At 55.0% G+C, this 14260-nt stretch overlaps 2 protein-coding genes across 3 annotated transcripts; both read right to left on the minus strand.

Annotated features, from left to right (window-relative positions):
• Positions 1–1575: 1575 nt before the first annotated feature.
• LOC136375625 (mid1-interacting protein 1A-like) lies at positions 1576–3106 on the minus strand. The gene is made up of 2 exons (XM_066341238.1): positions 2618–3106; positions 1576–1889 (listed from the first exon to the last, which is right to left on the minus strand). Exon 1 carries the CDS (start codon positions 3033–3035, stop codon positions 2640–2642), a length of 396 nt encoding a protein of 131 aa, XP_066197335.1. The 5' UTR covers positions 3036–3106; the 3' UTR covers positions 1576–1889; positions 2618–2639.
• A 4463-nt stretch (positions 3107–7569) lies between these two features.
• LOC136375626 (thyroid hormone-inducible hepatic protein-like) lies at positions 7570–8717 on the minus strand. Of its 2 annotated transcripts, none has more exons than XM_066341240.1 (2): positions 8241–8717; positions 7570–7952 (listed from the first exon to the last, which is right to left on the minus strand). In XM_066341240.1, exon 1 carries the CDS (start codon positions 8658–8660, stop codon positions 8259–8261), a length of 402 nt encoding a protein of 133 aa, XP_066197337.1. In that variant the 5' UTR covers positions 8661–8717; the 3' UTR covers positions 7570–7952; positions 8241–8258. The 2 variants fall into 2 exon arrangements, with proteins under 2 accessions (XP_066197337.1, XP_066197336.1); XM_066341239.1 differs by having other exon boundaries at positions 7570–7957.
• Positions 8718–14260: the final 5543 nt, after the last annotated feature.

Below are 14260 nucleotides of genomic sequence, written 5' to 3' on the forward strand. Positions count from 1 at the left end.
CCCACAGTAGGGGGGTTTGGAACCTGGAGATCTTTAAGGTCCCTTCCAACCTAAACCACTCCATGATTCTGTGACTGTGTACCAGTTTGGAAAATAGTACTAACCATAGAAGTACTTATACAGTATTTATTTCCTTAATATACTGAATTGGCAGCCTCTGTTTAAGAGACTCAGCAACTCAAGAACCACTTCTAAATCAAACACCATGTGCTGTGCAAACACTGTCAACATTCCTAACTGGTGCCTTCCAGCCATTTATCAGCTCCACCCACCTTCTCAGGGTACATGGCTGAAGGCTTGTGTCTGAGATCCGAGCTGCCACAGTACATTCCGCTGCTAAAGAGCACAACGATTTTTGTCTTTTATTTTCTGTGCAATTAAAGTTTCACTAAAATAAAAGCAAGGCAGGAAGTTTCTGGTCTTGTCTTCCTTTTATGGTGCTGTGGATCCTCAATTGCTACTGAGCAATCAGGACCCCACTAAAGGGGTCGACATGAATACATGAACAAGGCATGGAACTGCCTGGAGGTGAATGGAGGAAACAGGGATACCATCTGCAGAACATCTGTTCATTTTAGATGGAGGCTTTTGGAGCTGATGAGTCTCTGGTTTCAGTCTGAAGGATATTACTTTTGTGATACAGCAGATTCAGAGAGCACCTGTAGCAACATGAACGACACAACCAGAGCCTGCAGCACAGGGCATGGTGACAATCCTCCTCTCACCACAGATGCTTAGAGATCTCCAGTTTTGTAATCAAAAGTGGAAAGCTGATGGAGGACCAGTGTTTGTTCAGCCAAAGGGTCACCATTTCAACAGCTGAGGTTATTTTAACATGTCCTGAACAGGCAAGGGGACACCCCCATCTAGTGCCCAGCTCAGTAGGACTTCCCAAGGGTGGTGTGTCTGGGAGGGAATGAGTCACCTGGAGGTGGGACCCAACCTGTCCTGAAGGCTCCAATCTGCCTGTGAAGAGTTTGCAGCTCCTGCTCACCCAGCCATTGAGGGCTTTGCCCCTGGTCTCCCCACAGCTCCCAGGGATCAGAGGTGAGCAAGATCCTGCCTTCCTATCTGAGCTGAGCTTCCCCACCTCCTCCTCTGTTCCCAGCTCTGGAGTGTGTCATGGCCCAGCAGGGAGGAGCAGGACTGCCACCCCTGTTTTGCTGGGGCTTGTGAGGATTCCAACAGGTTGTTCACAGGAGGGGCCATGGTGCTGGGTATGAAGGGCTGGGTGAGTGTAGGACAAGGGATGGGATGTGCAGGTCCTGATGGGGTTGAGGCACTGTGAAGCTGGGAATCCAGGAGAGAAGGGGATGTTGTGGGAAGGAAGGAAGAATGCTGGGGAGCAGGTTGGGATCCAGCACCAAGCACAGAATGGTGGCAGGATTACACCAAGGTTTTGCAAGGTGAGAGAGACAGAGCTGAGGGAACATTCATCTCAAAGCATTGCCAAAGAAACCCAGCTCATGTTCCTGCACTGAAGCCTGGCCTTGGCGGCCAAGGTCCTTCACCCTCTTTTGCTGGGGGGTGGTAGTTCTACAGAAGTGACAGCTGGTAGGAAACACAGGACACATCTGCAAAGGGCTTTGTATTTAATTTACATTACCAAAGAGAATGGTTTGAAGGTGTTTAGGCACACACAGAAAAAAGCATTACTTCAAAGTTACAGGCTCCTTCTACAAAGCAGCTACACCAACCACTCATTTCTGCCCCACAGAAATCCCCCTAGGGCAGGAGTGAAATGAAACAGGAAGCTTGATGGCAGGAGTGGCCGTGGGATGAGTTGGATGGTGCAGGCACACGGCCAAGCTCTGCACTGCTCACAATGGACGCTCCTCGGTGGGACTTGGCGCAGGAGAAGTGGTGCCACTGGGCTTGGACAACAGACCCTGTGGGGATAACACACATAGTCACCTCATTCCTGTCTGGGTGTCTTCCTAAATAAAGGTAAACTCCTGTTAATGCCCTCTGTTGTTGCTATCATTTTTCTATGCTCTTCTTTTCACTACAAGGGCCATGAGCCCCATCTCTGATGGATCATGGGAATGTCTCCCCAAGGGGCCTCAGGGATAAAAGTCCCACCAGCATGGAGAATGGGTTTGCTTTTCAAGCTAGGGGAAGATTCAAGTGTTTGAACTGTTTGCAGGTGGTGTGCCAAAGTTAAATATTTGGAAACCTGAAAGTGCCAAACTCCTCCCTAAAAATGACTGTTGCATTTTCTGTCAGGAATAAGAGAAATAACTGGAGCACCAGTGTCTGGTAGTTCCTGGAGTCCAATCACAGTGTTTCAACCACCCTTCCCTTTTTTCCCTGGGATCTTTAGTGTCTGGCCAGCAGCAGAAAGATATTGTCTATGCTGCAAACTGGGGAGTCTTAGGGACAGCACGGAGCTCACAGAGCTGCCTTTGTTCACTGATACAGCTTCCACCAGTGGCAATTGAGAAAGACAAATACAGGAGAATATTTCTGTTGAGCAATGAAGTGCAGACTCAGAACTCCTGGGATTTGGGGGTGTGATGCAAACATTATAACACCACACAGCTGATGGGGCATGAGGACAAAGTATGTTACCCCTCAGCCAACTCCTCCTTGGCACTGAGTGTCCCCAAGCTCTTACCTCAGACACAGAAAGTGCAGGCTCAAGAGCTGGACTGATCTTCACTAAGGTGGATCTCCTCCAGGATCTGGCTGTACCTCCGGGTCAGGGCTTTGGTGTTTTTGGTGAGGTCTGTGAGAACCTGCTGCAAGCCATTGACGTGATGGGAGAGGCGCTCTTCCAGATTGCTGTCTGCACCCTCATCTAAGGCTGTGTCGGTGTCGGTGTCGGCGTCGGTCGGGCTCTGGTCACCCACAGAGGCCAGGCCTTTCTCCACCATGGGCTTGATGGCCTTGAGCAGCTGGTAGCGCTCGTAGAGGTCCGTGCGGCTCTCCGCGGCCGGGGCTGCCCCCTCCTGCTGCGGGAAGACCCCTCGGAGCAGGCTGGGGAACATCACCTCCTGCTCCATCTTCTGGGTGGCTGAGAAGTACTGCTCCATGGCCCTTCTCCTACAGCTCTGGCGCTGCTGCTCTGCGATCTTCTGACGCTGTCGCCTGCTCCCTGTCCCTGCTGGGGCTTTTTATGCAGTGCCGGGGCACGGCCCCCTCTGCTGTCCCCTGCTGTCCTCCCCTGGCAGCCCTGCTTGGGCTGGATGGCCTTGGGGTCGGGCTTGGCTCCAGCCCAGCTGGGGCTGGGCCATGCTGTGTCCCTGGCTCTGTGCAATCTCTCCTGGCCCAGCCTCCCCTGGCCTTCGCCCGAGCTGCCCAGAGGTCCCACTGCATTGGCGTGCTCTCAGTGTGGTGGTAAGGAGGTGCTTGAGGTCCGTCAGGTTCTTTGCCATCCTGCCCTGTCACCACCGTCTTCACCACTGCTGGAGGCCCAGGATGGTGAGTCCAGCCCCTTCCCCCAGGGCAGACAGGTTGCAGGCAGGTTGCAGGCAGCACCATGGAAAAGCTGCCTTGATCTGGGCAGTTTTGAAGAGTGGAGAAGATGAACAAGTGATGGGTTTATCCAGAGAGGGACAATTTCCCATGTGCTCTGCCTGAAAACTCACCTTCTTCTGTGCTGGTGTGGGGGTCTCACCCAGCCCAACTATGGCAGCTGGCCTAGAGAGCAACTCCTGCTAAAAGGTGATAATGAATAGGGGATACTTGTCTGAAGGGTGCTTGCCCCAAACTGCTTATTAAAGGTCATATTAAACCAAATATGATCAGCAGCAGGGTTTAAAAGTGACTAGGGAGTTAGAAAAGGTACTTTTAAAACTCAGAAGTTGTCAGCCTGAGGAGAAACGTGAAAGTTCCAAGCCTGAAGGAGTATTCCTGAGGGGGCATCGACAGGAGTCAGAGATTGTGGGACCCAGCCCAAAGCCAGCATGCCCACCTCCACCCCAGCCTGGCAGAGCATCGTCCTGGTCAGCTGCTGTGAGCAGGCTGCAGTCAGCTCCTGGGCTGACAGCACAGGGAGCACGAGGCAGGGACAGAGACAGAGTCAGTGCTGGAGAGGCTGGAAGGCACCTCTGGAGACAATCTGCTTCAACAACTGCTCAAGCAAGGCCAACAATGGAACCATGGATATTGGATATCTCTGTGAATGGAGATTCCACCCCCTTTCTGGATAGCCTGTGACAATGTTTGAGCACCTTCAGTTTTTGGAAAAAAAATAAAGGCTTTCTCGTGTTTAGACAGGATTTTTTGTGTGTTTCAGTTTGTGCCTGTCACTCCTTTCCTGTCCTTTCACTGAACACCAGTGGGTGAGTCAAGAGTCACCCACTCAGTCACCTCTTGACCTGCATCAGGTCTTTACAAACACTGATCAGATGTTTCTCCGCCTTCTCTTTCCAAGTCTGGACACCACCAGCTGTCTCAGATTTTCCTCATACGGAAGATACTCCTGCTCTTCCATCACCTTTATGACCCTTTACTGGACTCTCTCCAGTACGTCCATGTCTCTCTTGTACCAGAACTGGACCAGACCTGGATGCAGCACTCCAGGTGAGGCCTCATCAGGGATGAGCAGAAGGGAAGAATCCCGCACCTCCACTGCCTTTGCCCTGAGCATACCTTGCTGGCTCACTGCTAAATTCCCTGACCACAGAGCCAGACCAGGGGTGAGCGAATATGAATCTGTGGGGTGCTTACCCCCAGCATCTGCCCAGGAAGGTGGTAGGAAGCAGCAGGGGGTACAGATAAGACCAGAGCACCCCAAAAATGGAAAGGCAGGGGTGTACAGACAGGGAACCTGCCCTGTGGGAATGGAGGGAAACTGGCAGCCCCCCATTGTTGGAGGTGGGGCGGTTGTGTGATTAGGATGTCTGAAACTGGTTAGAGAAGAGAATTTGGGGGTTCTTACTCATTCAATATTTTGGATCAAAACTATGCTCTACTTCTTGTCTTCCTGACACTGAGCCCTGTGCCAGGTCACAGCTCTCTGATGGATATGATATCCCTAAACAGATTTATAAGAAGTGCTGCCACCCTGATTTGTTTCAACAATGTGTAAGGCAGAAGAACTTTCCCCGTGGTGGCTGGCAACAGAGTGGGTGCCCTGGGAGCCTGTCCAAGGCAGCACAGAGCCAGCACCCCCTGACACGCCACAGAAGCCTGATCTGTCCTGTCTACCAACATCCCACTGGGACCAGAGCTGGTTTATCCCAGGACAAAGACCTTTCCTGTGATTATCTAAAATCTCTTATCAGCAGTGGCCAGCAGCAGTGGCCAGCAGCAGGGCACCGTCAGGGCTTGACGCATCCCTGGGGCAGCGTGATGCAACGCCCTGCAATCACAGCAGGCAGAAAGTTCCTGTGGCACACCGGGCTCAGAGCCAGCGGGAGGGACAGCGGCTCTCGGAGAGACACCCACGGGGTCCTGGGGGATGCAAGCGGCCCACAAGACGTCAGCAAGGCCTTCCAGCTGTCCCAGGTCACAGGCCTTTGGGCACATCCTGCGTCTCCCTTTGGTCATGTTCAACAGCCGTGGCCAGTGTCCTGCTGTGACAGCAGACCTGTCCTGCTGCTTCCCCCTGTGTCCTGCTGTGACACTTCCCTGGGGCACCACGAGCCTCTCCAGCTGCTGAGCGCTGCCCAAGGCCAAAGCCATTGCTGCACGTGGCGTTTGACACCAAGGCCCACACAGCCACTCACTCCCTGCCCCACCAGTGGGATCAGAGAGAGAATCAAGGGCAAGAAGAAGTGATAAAGACGTGGGCTGAAATAAAGCCAATTTAATAGGGAAAGCAAAAGCCATGCATGCAAACAGAGCAAAACAAGGAATTCATTCACCACTTCCCACGGGCAGGTGGGTGTTCAGCAATCCCCAGGACTGCAGGGCTCCATCAAAGGTAATGGTGACCTGGGAAGACAAAGTCCATCACTCCAAAAGTCTCCTACTTCTTCCTTCTTCCCCCCACTTTCTGTACTGAACACGATGCCATATGGTCTGGAACATTGCTTGGGTCAGTTGGGAACATTTATCCCACCGGTATCTCCTCCCAGTTCCCCATGCATGGCAGTAGAGAGAGCAGCAAAGGCCTCGGCTCTATGCAAGCCCTGCTCAGCAAAACAACAGAACACCAGTGCTTATCAGCCTTAGGTGCAGCACAAATACAACACACAGCCCCACACCAGCCACAGGGAAGAAAATCCGCAGCATAAACCAGCCCAGCCAGCTGTGTTCTCCAGGGGACACAGATCCCAGCCTTGAGCTCCAGCCAGGTCAACCTACCAGAGGGATCCCCTCTGTGGTCCTCTCCTCGCCAGGAGCCAGTCTCCATCCCTTCCTTACTGGTTCAACACCTGGCTCTGCAAGCAGCGTGGAGGCAGAAGAGCTCCAAAGGCAGAGCTCCATCGTGCCCCAGCCAGAGCTGCCACTGCAATGGGAATGGCTCAGGTCTCTCCCAGTATGTCCCTCATGCTCCATTTCCTCTGGGTAAGACCAGGCTGGCCCTTTGCCCAGGCTGGGAGGGACACAGAGAGCAGATCAGCTCTGAAAACCTCACTCTGGCTGGAGGGAATCGTGTTTGCCCTCATTTGGGGAACTCGCTGATTGGCAGCTGCTTTCCTAGAAAAGCAGAACTTCTGGGTGCTGGTGCAATGATCCCCTTGCCTCTCTGTGTTCACAGGGCTGGTGTTTGGGCAAGCCTGCCCCACAGCTCACCATCCTCCTGGGGAGCCCCTCCCGAGCCATGGCTCAGGAGGGGGGCAATGTCACATCATGTCTCTCCAAATGACCCCGTGACATCCCCAGTACCTCCTGCTGTCACATCTCCCATAACTCTGATTGTCCCAAAGCCCTCAGACCTGTCCTTGTCCTCCCTTGAACCTGACCAGGACCCTTTCAGATGTGGGGCACCTCTGGACCAGGCTTCAGCTGCCCCCTCCAGAGCCCCCAGTCTCCTCAGCCGTTCCTTCATCCACAGCTGGCTGGAGACCCTGTCCCTGCTGCCCACACTGGGGCAGGACAAGCCAAACGCAGAGTGGTCTCAGCAGCTGAGAGAAATGGCCTGATCAGGAACAAGGAGATGGGAAACTCCAGGGTATCCCAAAGCTGGGATGTCTGGACATGGGGCTGGGCTCTTGAGGGGGACTACCATCCAAAGACGCTGAGACCTACAGCTCTATTGCCCCTCACTGTTGCATGACTGGGACGAGTGTTGGGCAGATCCACACTTTTTTGTGCACAGAATCCAGTCAGACACCAGCTTTTGCGGTGTTACTGTCAACATAAGCAGGAAGCTTTTCAGCCTGAGGCTGGGGACACAAAGGAACAGGTTGCCCCGTGAGTTTGCACAGCCTCTCTGGATGGACACAGCTCTGACCTGCCTGGTGTAGAGCAAGATGTCACAGCACAGAGCAGGGCACTGCACTAGAATGAGGTCTCTGAAGATCCGTTCCAACCCAAACCATTCCGTGACTTGGGGATTCTTTGTCTGTTTTTAATTCCCGGCATTATTCTGGAGAGTTCACTCCCCATACAGCCAGTGTTCCCCTGCCCCTCACCAGGGCGCTCCAGGAGTGAAAGCACCACACTGACAATGGCTTCACAAGGATTCTTTTATTAGCAAAAAGAGGGGGAAATGCCCTTGGAGTCCAGGTACCAGCTGGAAAAGGGCTTGGCAGCCTCAAGGGACTGTTGGAGGTCGGGGCCGCCTCACAACACCTCCCAGCTTCATGCTGCTCTTTGAAAATAAAGAGGAGAGCACGAGCCTGCAGCTCGTCCAATGGACTTCCGGGTGCAGCCAGATGCTTCTTCCTATGAGGATAAGGCACCATCTGGTTCTCCAGGGGTCACAACCATCTCCGGTGTCAGTGCCAGTGCCGGGAGATCAGATCAGCTGCCACGGAGTGGGGAACACGAGCGCGACTGGGGAGAGCCTGCCATGGTCAGCGACGGGGACGTCTTGTGCTTCCTGACACCAGCGCCTGTCCTGCAACACCAGCATTCCTTAACTCCGGGGATCATCCCAGGGGGACACACGGTCCCTCGACCCTGAGCCGGGGGACTCTGAAGCCCTGCAGTGTGTGCACAGAGCAATGGGATGGGCTCCTGCCTCCAGCATGGAGAGGGATATCCAGCCCCAGCTGAGGGGGACCGCCCCCATTTCAAAGCCCTTCACAGCACGTCCCCACCCCTGCCCTGCTGGGCACCTCTTCCAGGGAGACCACCCGCTGTCTTGGTGCCCCTGGACTCGGCATCCCCCCAGCTCTTACCTGGTGGCCAGGACAGGGTCACCAGCTGGGCTGCCCCTCGCTGAGGTTGATCTGCTCCAGGATCTGGCTGTACCTCCGGGTCAGGGCGTTGGTGTCCCTGGTGAGGTGGGTGAGGACCTGCTGCAGGCCAGTCAGGTGGTGGGACAGGCGCTCCTCCAGCTGGGCATCCTCGGCCTCGTTGCTGTCCGAGGATGCGTCGGTGTCGGTGTCGGCGTCGGTCGGGCTCTGGTCACCCACAGAGGCCAGGCCTTTCTCCACCATGGGCTTGATGGCCTTGAGCAGCTGGTAGCGCTCGTAGAGGTCCGTGCGGCTCTCCGCGGCCGGGGCTGCCCCCTCCTGCTGCGGGAAGACCCCTCGGAGCAGGCTGGGGAACATCACCTCCTGCTCCATCTTCTGGGTGGCTGAGAAGTACTGCTCCATGGCCCTTCTCCTACAGCTCTGGCGCTGCTGCTCTGCGATCTTCTGACGCTGTCGCCTGCTCCCTGTCCCTGCTGAGGGCTTTTTATGCAGTGCCGGGGCACGGCCCCCTCTGCTGTCCCCTGCTGTCCTCCCCTGGCAGCCCTGCTTGGGCTGGATGGCCTTGGGGTCGGGCTTGGCTCCAGCCCAGCTGGGGCTGGGCCATGCTGTGTCCCTGGCTCTGTGCAATCTCTCCCGGCCCAGCCTCCCCTGGCCTTCGCCCGAGCTGGCAGGGGGTCCCGCTGCCCCCCCAGTGCCAGGAAGGACGGGGGGTTAGCAAGGAGGAGAGGTGCCCAGGGTGTCTCCCATCCTGTCCTATATTATCTCAATGCCCCAACATCTTCACTTCTGGGGCCCTGCGGGTGTGGGTCCAGCCCCTGCCCCCCAGTTTGGCCACGCTGCAAGGGCCTGTCACCTCCCCTGGTTCTTGCTGCCATGCGCTCAGGACGTGAACGCTCCAGGGACATTGAGCAACCCCTTTTGCACATCTATGGAAATCTCACTGGAAATGCCCTGGAACACGGCTGTTTAGGGACAATGGAGCCCGCTGGTATCCAGAGACTGGGGTCCCCAGAAACATCCTCTTCCCCCAGCCTCTCCCTGAGTTCAGCACTGATGTGGACAAGGACAGGGACCTGACTCCATGATGTAACTCCTGTGCCAGCAGCACAGAGCCATTACAGGCCCCAGGGAATTGTGGACATGGGTAGCCTGCCAGGTCCCAATTCTGGGAGGGCAAAAGCCACATCCAGGGCGCCAGCCAGCACTGCCTGTCCTTGTGTGTGGCAATCAGGGAAAATGATTCTATTTTGGGGCAAGGCTGTGGGGTACTTCATTCCTTTTGCGACCTCTGGTGCTGGCAGGTCTCCCTCTGTCCCCAAGTGTCCCAGCCAGGTGCCTGCTCTGCCACGCACCCTTTCCCCGCCAGACCTGTCCTTGCCGCCCCTCTTGTCCCTTTCCTTGTGTTCTGCCGCCTCTTGGTGTCCCTACCATGGGCCCAACGCTGCACCAAGGTGTGTGGGTGCTGCTGGCACTGTGCAGGTGCCAGACAGAGGCTTGGCCACATCAGGGCACCTGGGTCCCTGCAGAGCTTCCTGGAGCTGCAGGTGCATCACAGGGCTCTGGGGACAGAGGACACAGGGGAGGCTTTGCTCTCCTGCTTCCCCCACCACTTCCCGAGCTGCTCATGGTGAGCGTGGCAGCACGTTTGGGGCTGGCATGGGCTCAGCAGAATCCATTTTCTGCCCAGCTCCCTCTCCTTGGGACATGAATAATTGCCAAACCCTCTCTGTGCTTCTGGGGACCCCATTAGCAACAAATGGTCCCCTACATCCCCCACACCCTGCTGGGAGAGACAGGGGAGAGCTGGGCAGCTGCCAGTGCCAGCAGGGATGGCAGGAGCAGGAGGGCAAGTGATTTAGTAAAAAATATGGATATTGATCTAATACCGATATCCAACTCCGACGGACAAAGACTCTCTAACAGTTTGAAGTTAGAAAGTGTGTGTTTATTACGACGCCGGGCAGCGTGCGGGATAGCTCCCAAATACACACGTGCAAATCACAGATGCTCACAGGGTCTTTTTATGCACAGGAGTATTGAATACCCAAAACACAAATGCATATGAATAACTCTGGTCCATCCCATTCCCCGCTTCGTATGGTAATTAGGCCAAAAAGCAATTAAGCATGCACAGTTTGTTCCTTGAAATGGGTCGGTGGTCCTTCTTACAGGGTGGGGTCTCAAAATGATGAAGTAAGATGGGTCTTCCTCGCTTTGACTTTTTAACCTTTTAGTGTTGGTGACCCCTGGATCCTGTTTTCTCCAGACTATCTGATTTATGATCACATTGTATTCTTGGAGTCTATTGATTAAGTTGACAGGCCTCCTGATTTATCAGTTCCTTCTATTAACAAAGGGAAGTTTACCTCAACAATATCTAGTTAGCAAAGGGAAGTCTACCTCAGCAATATCTAGTTTAACTACAGTCCTTAATTCTTCAGAATTCATGTCTCACAAGGACTGCAGCTGGAGCACAGCACAGCCACCACAGGGGTGCAGCACGGGCAGCTTTGGGCTGAGCTGGACTGGAGTGTGCAGCCCTGGTTTGGGGCCCCAGGGAGGCTGCTCAGGGCCACCAGGGCTCAGGGAGCTGCACTGAGATCCTCAGGTCACTGCTGACACAGACCCCCAGATTCAGGCAAGCTTTGTCCTGTTACCCTGTTACCCTCCTGAAGAGCCCAGCCCCAGCCCCAGCTCAGAGTGCAGATCCTGCCACCACACGTGTCCCCAAGTGTCCCTGTACCATCCCTGGCACATCCTCCTGTCTTAGCCCTCTGTGGTGCCCGGGGACAGGAGTGTGGCACCATGCTCAGCATATGGAGCTGGGAGAAGAAGGAAGAGGGGCACACTCGGAGTGATAGCATTCGTCTTGCCAGGTCACCATGACATGCAATGGAGCCCTGCTCTCCTGCAGGTGGCTGAACACCTGGGTGCCTATGGGAAGTGGTGAAAGAATTCATTCAGTTACTTTGCTTACTTGTGAAGATCCTATGAAGCTTTTCCTATGAAGCTATCTTCATTTCTACCCACGAGTTTTCTCACTTTTACCCTCCCAATTCTCTCCCCCATCGCACCTGGAGGGAGTGGCAGAGCAGCTGAGTGGGGCTGAGTTGCCCGCAGGGCTCAATCTATGACATCCACAGTGAAGCTCCAGCCTCAGGGCAGATGGGTTCCACTCTCAGGCCACCCTGGGGGGACACTATGATCCCCCTGGATCTCCAGGAAGCTCCATGGTGGCCCAGAACTCCTTAGAGCACGGGGCTGGCACTGTGTGCACCCCTCAGAGCAGCAGTGGGCAGCCGGGGTTGCCAGAAGCACCGAGAAAGGGAGAAGAGGAGCAGTGGGTTCAGGTCTGAGGGGGAGGGGACAGGTAGCACAATGGACACCTGGCTGGGCTATGAGGGGACAGCGGGAGAGCTGCCAACCCTGAGGGTTGCAAAAGGGATGAAGGACCCCACGGCCTTTCCCAAAATAGAACCATATCCATGGCCTCTGCTCATGGCCAATCCTGGACCTTGGCCCAGCCTCTCTATGGCCTTCGCCTGGCCTGGCTTGGGTGTCCCCTTGCATCACCCCCACTACTCCCATCCTGGAGCAGGGGCCATGGCTGGTCAATGGCCAGAACTCTTGTCCTCACTTATCTTGCAGTAATATGGCAATAGGAGGAAACGGTTCTATTTTGGGAAAGGCCGTGGGGTCCTTCATCCCTTTTGCAACCCTCAGGGTTGGCAGCTCTCCCGCTGTCCCCTCATAGCCCAGCCAGGTGTCCATTGTGCCACCTGTCCCCTCCCCCTCAGACCTGAACCCACTGCTCCTCTTCTCCCTTTCTCGGTGCTTCTGGCAACCCCGGCTGCCCACTGCTGCTCTGAGGGGTGCACACAGTGCCAGCCCCGTGCTCTAAGGAGTTCTGGGCCACCATGGAGCTTCCTGGAGATCCAGGGGGATCATAGTGTCCCCCCAGGGTGGCCTGAGAGTGGAACCCATCTGCCCTGAGGCTGGAGCTTCACTGTGGATGTCATAGATTGAGCCCTGCGGGCAACTCAGCCCCACTCAGCTGCTCTGCCACTCCCTCCAGGTGCGATGGGGGAGAGAATTGGGAGGGTAAAAGTGAGAAAACTCGTGGGTAGAAATGAAGATAGCTTCATAGGAAAAGCTTCATAGGATCTTCACAAGTAAGCAAAGTAACTGAATGAATTCTTTCACCACTTCCCATAGGCACCCAGGTGTTCAGCCACCTGCAGGAGAGCAGGGCTCCATTGCATGTCATGGTGACCTGGCAAGACGAATGCTATCACTCCGAGTGTGCCCCTCTTCCTTCTTCTCCCAGCTCCATATGCTGAGCATGGTGCCACACTCCTGTCCCCGGGCACCACAGAGGGCTAAGACAGGAGGATGTGCCAGGGATGGTACAGGGACACTTGGGGACACGTGTGGTGGCAGGATCTGCACTCTGAGCTGGGGCTGGGGCTGGGCTCTTCAGGAGGGTAACAGGGTAACAGGACAAAGCTTGCCTGAATCTGGGGGTCTGTGTCAGCAGTGACCTGAGGATCTCAGTGCAGCTCCCTGAGCCCTGGTGGCCCTGAGCAGCCTCCCTGGGGCCCCAAACCAGGGCTGCACACTCCAGTCCAGCTCAGCCCAAAGCTGCCCGTGCTGCACCCCTGTGGTGGCTGTGCTGTGCTCCAGCTGCAGTCCTTGTGAGACATGAATTCTGAAGAATTAAGGACTGTAGTTAAACTAGATATTGCTGAGGTAGACTTCCCTTTGCTAACTAGATATTGTTGAGGTAAACTTCCCTTTGTTAATAGAAGGAACTGATAAATCAGGAGGCCTGTCAACTTAATCAATAGACTCCAAGAATACAATGTGATCATAAATCAGATAGTCTGGAGAAAACAGGATCCAGGGGTCACCAACACTAAAAGGTTAAAAAGTCAAAGCGAGGAAGACCCATCTTACTTCATCATTTTGAGACCCCACCCTGTAAGAAGGACCACCGACCCATTTCAAGGAACAAACTGTGCATGCTTAATTGCTTTTTGGCTAATTACCATACGAAGCGGGGAATGGGATGGACCAGAGTTATTCATATGCATTTGTGTTTTGGGTATTCAATACTCCTGTGCATAAAAAGACCCTGTGAGCATCTGTGATTTGCACGTGTGTATTTGGGAGCTATCCCGCACGCTGCCCGGCGTCGTAATAAACACACACTTTCTAACTTCAAACTGTTAGAGAGTCTTTGTCCGTCGGAGTTGGATATCGGTATTAGATCAATATCCATATTTTTTACTAAATCACTTGCCCTCCTGCTCCTGCCATCCCTGCTGGCACTGGCAGCTGCCCAGCTCTCCCCTGTCTCTCCCAGCAGGGTGTGGGGGATGTAGGGGACCATTTGTTGCTAATGGGGTCCCCAGAAGCACAGAGAGGGTTTGGCAATTATTCATGTCCCAAGGAGAGGGAGCTGGGCAGAAAATGGATTCTGCTGAGCCCATGCCAGCCCCAAACGTGCTGCCACGCTCACCATGAGCAGCTCGGGAAGTGGTGGGGGAAGCAGGAGAGCAAAGCCTCCCCTGTGTCCTCTGTCCCCAGAGCCCTGTGATGCACCTGCAGCTCCAGGAAGCTCTGCAGGGACCCAGGTGCCCTGATGTGGCCAAGCCTCTGTCTGGCACCTGCACAGTGCCAGCAGCACCCACACACCTTGGTGCAGCGTTGGGCCCATGGTAGGGACACCAAGAGGCGGCAGAACACAAGGAAAGGGACAAGAGGGGCGGCAAGGACAGGTCTGGCGGGGAAAGGGTGCGTGGCAGAGCAGGCACCTGGCTGGGACACTTGGGGACAGAGGGAGACCTGCCAGCACCAGAGGTCGCAAAAGGAATGAAGTACCCCACAGCCTTGCCCCAAAATAGAATCATTTTCCCTGATTGCCACACACAAGGACAGGCAGTGCTGGCTGGCGCCCTGGATGTGGCTTTTGCCCTCCCAGAATTGGGACCTGGCAGGCT

Source organism: Sylvia atricapilla, chromosome 2 (genome assembly GCF_009819655.1).
Source record: "Sylvia atricapilla isolate bSylAtr1 chromosome 2, bSylAtr1.pri, whole genome shotgun sequence".
In the NCBI taxonomy this organism is placed as follows: domain Eukaryota; kingdom Metazoa; phylum Chordata; class Aves; order Passeriformes; family Sylviidae; genus Sylvia; species Sylvia atricapilla.

Bases quoted from the DNA above. Each gene is read 5' to 3' on its own strand.
- LOC136375626 (XM_066341240.1), bottom strand. From the start codon at position 8,660: ATGGAGCAGTACTTCTCAGCCACCCAGAAGATGGAGCAGGAGGTGATG.
- LOC136375625 (XM_066341238.1), bottom strand. From the start codon at position 3,035: ATGGAGCAGTACTTCTCAGCCACCCAGAAGATGGAGCAGGAGGTGATG.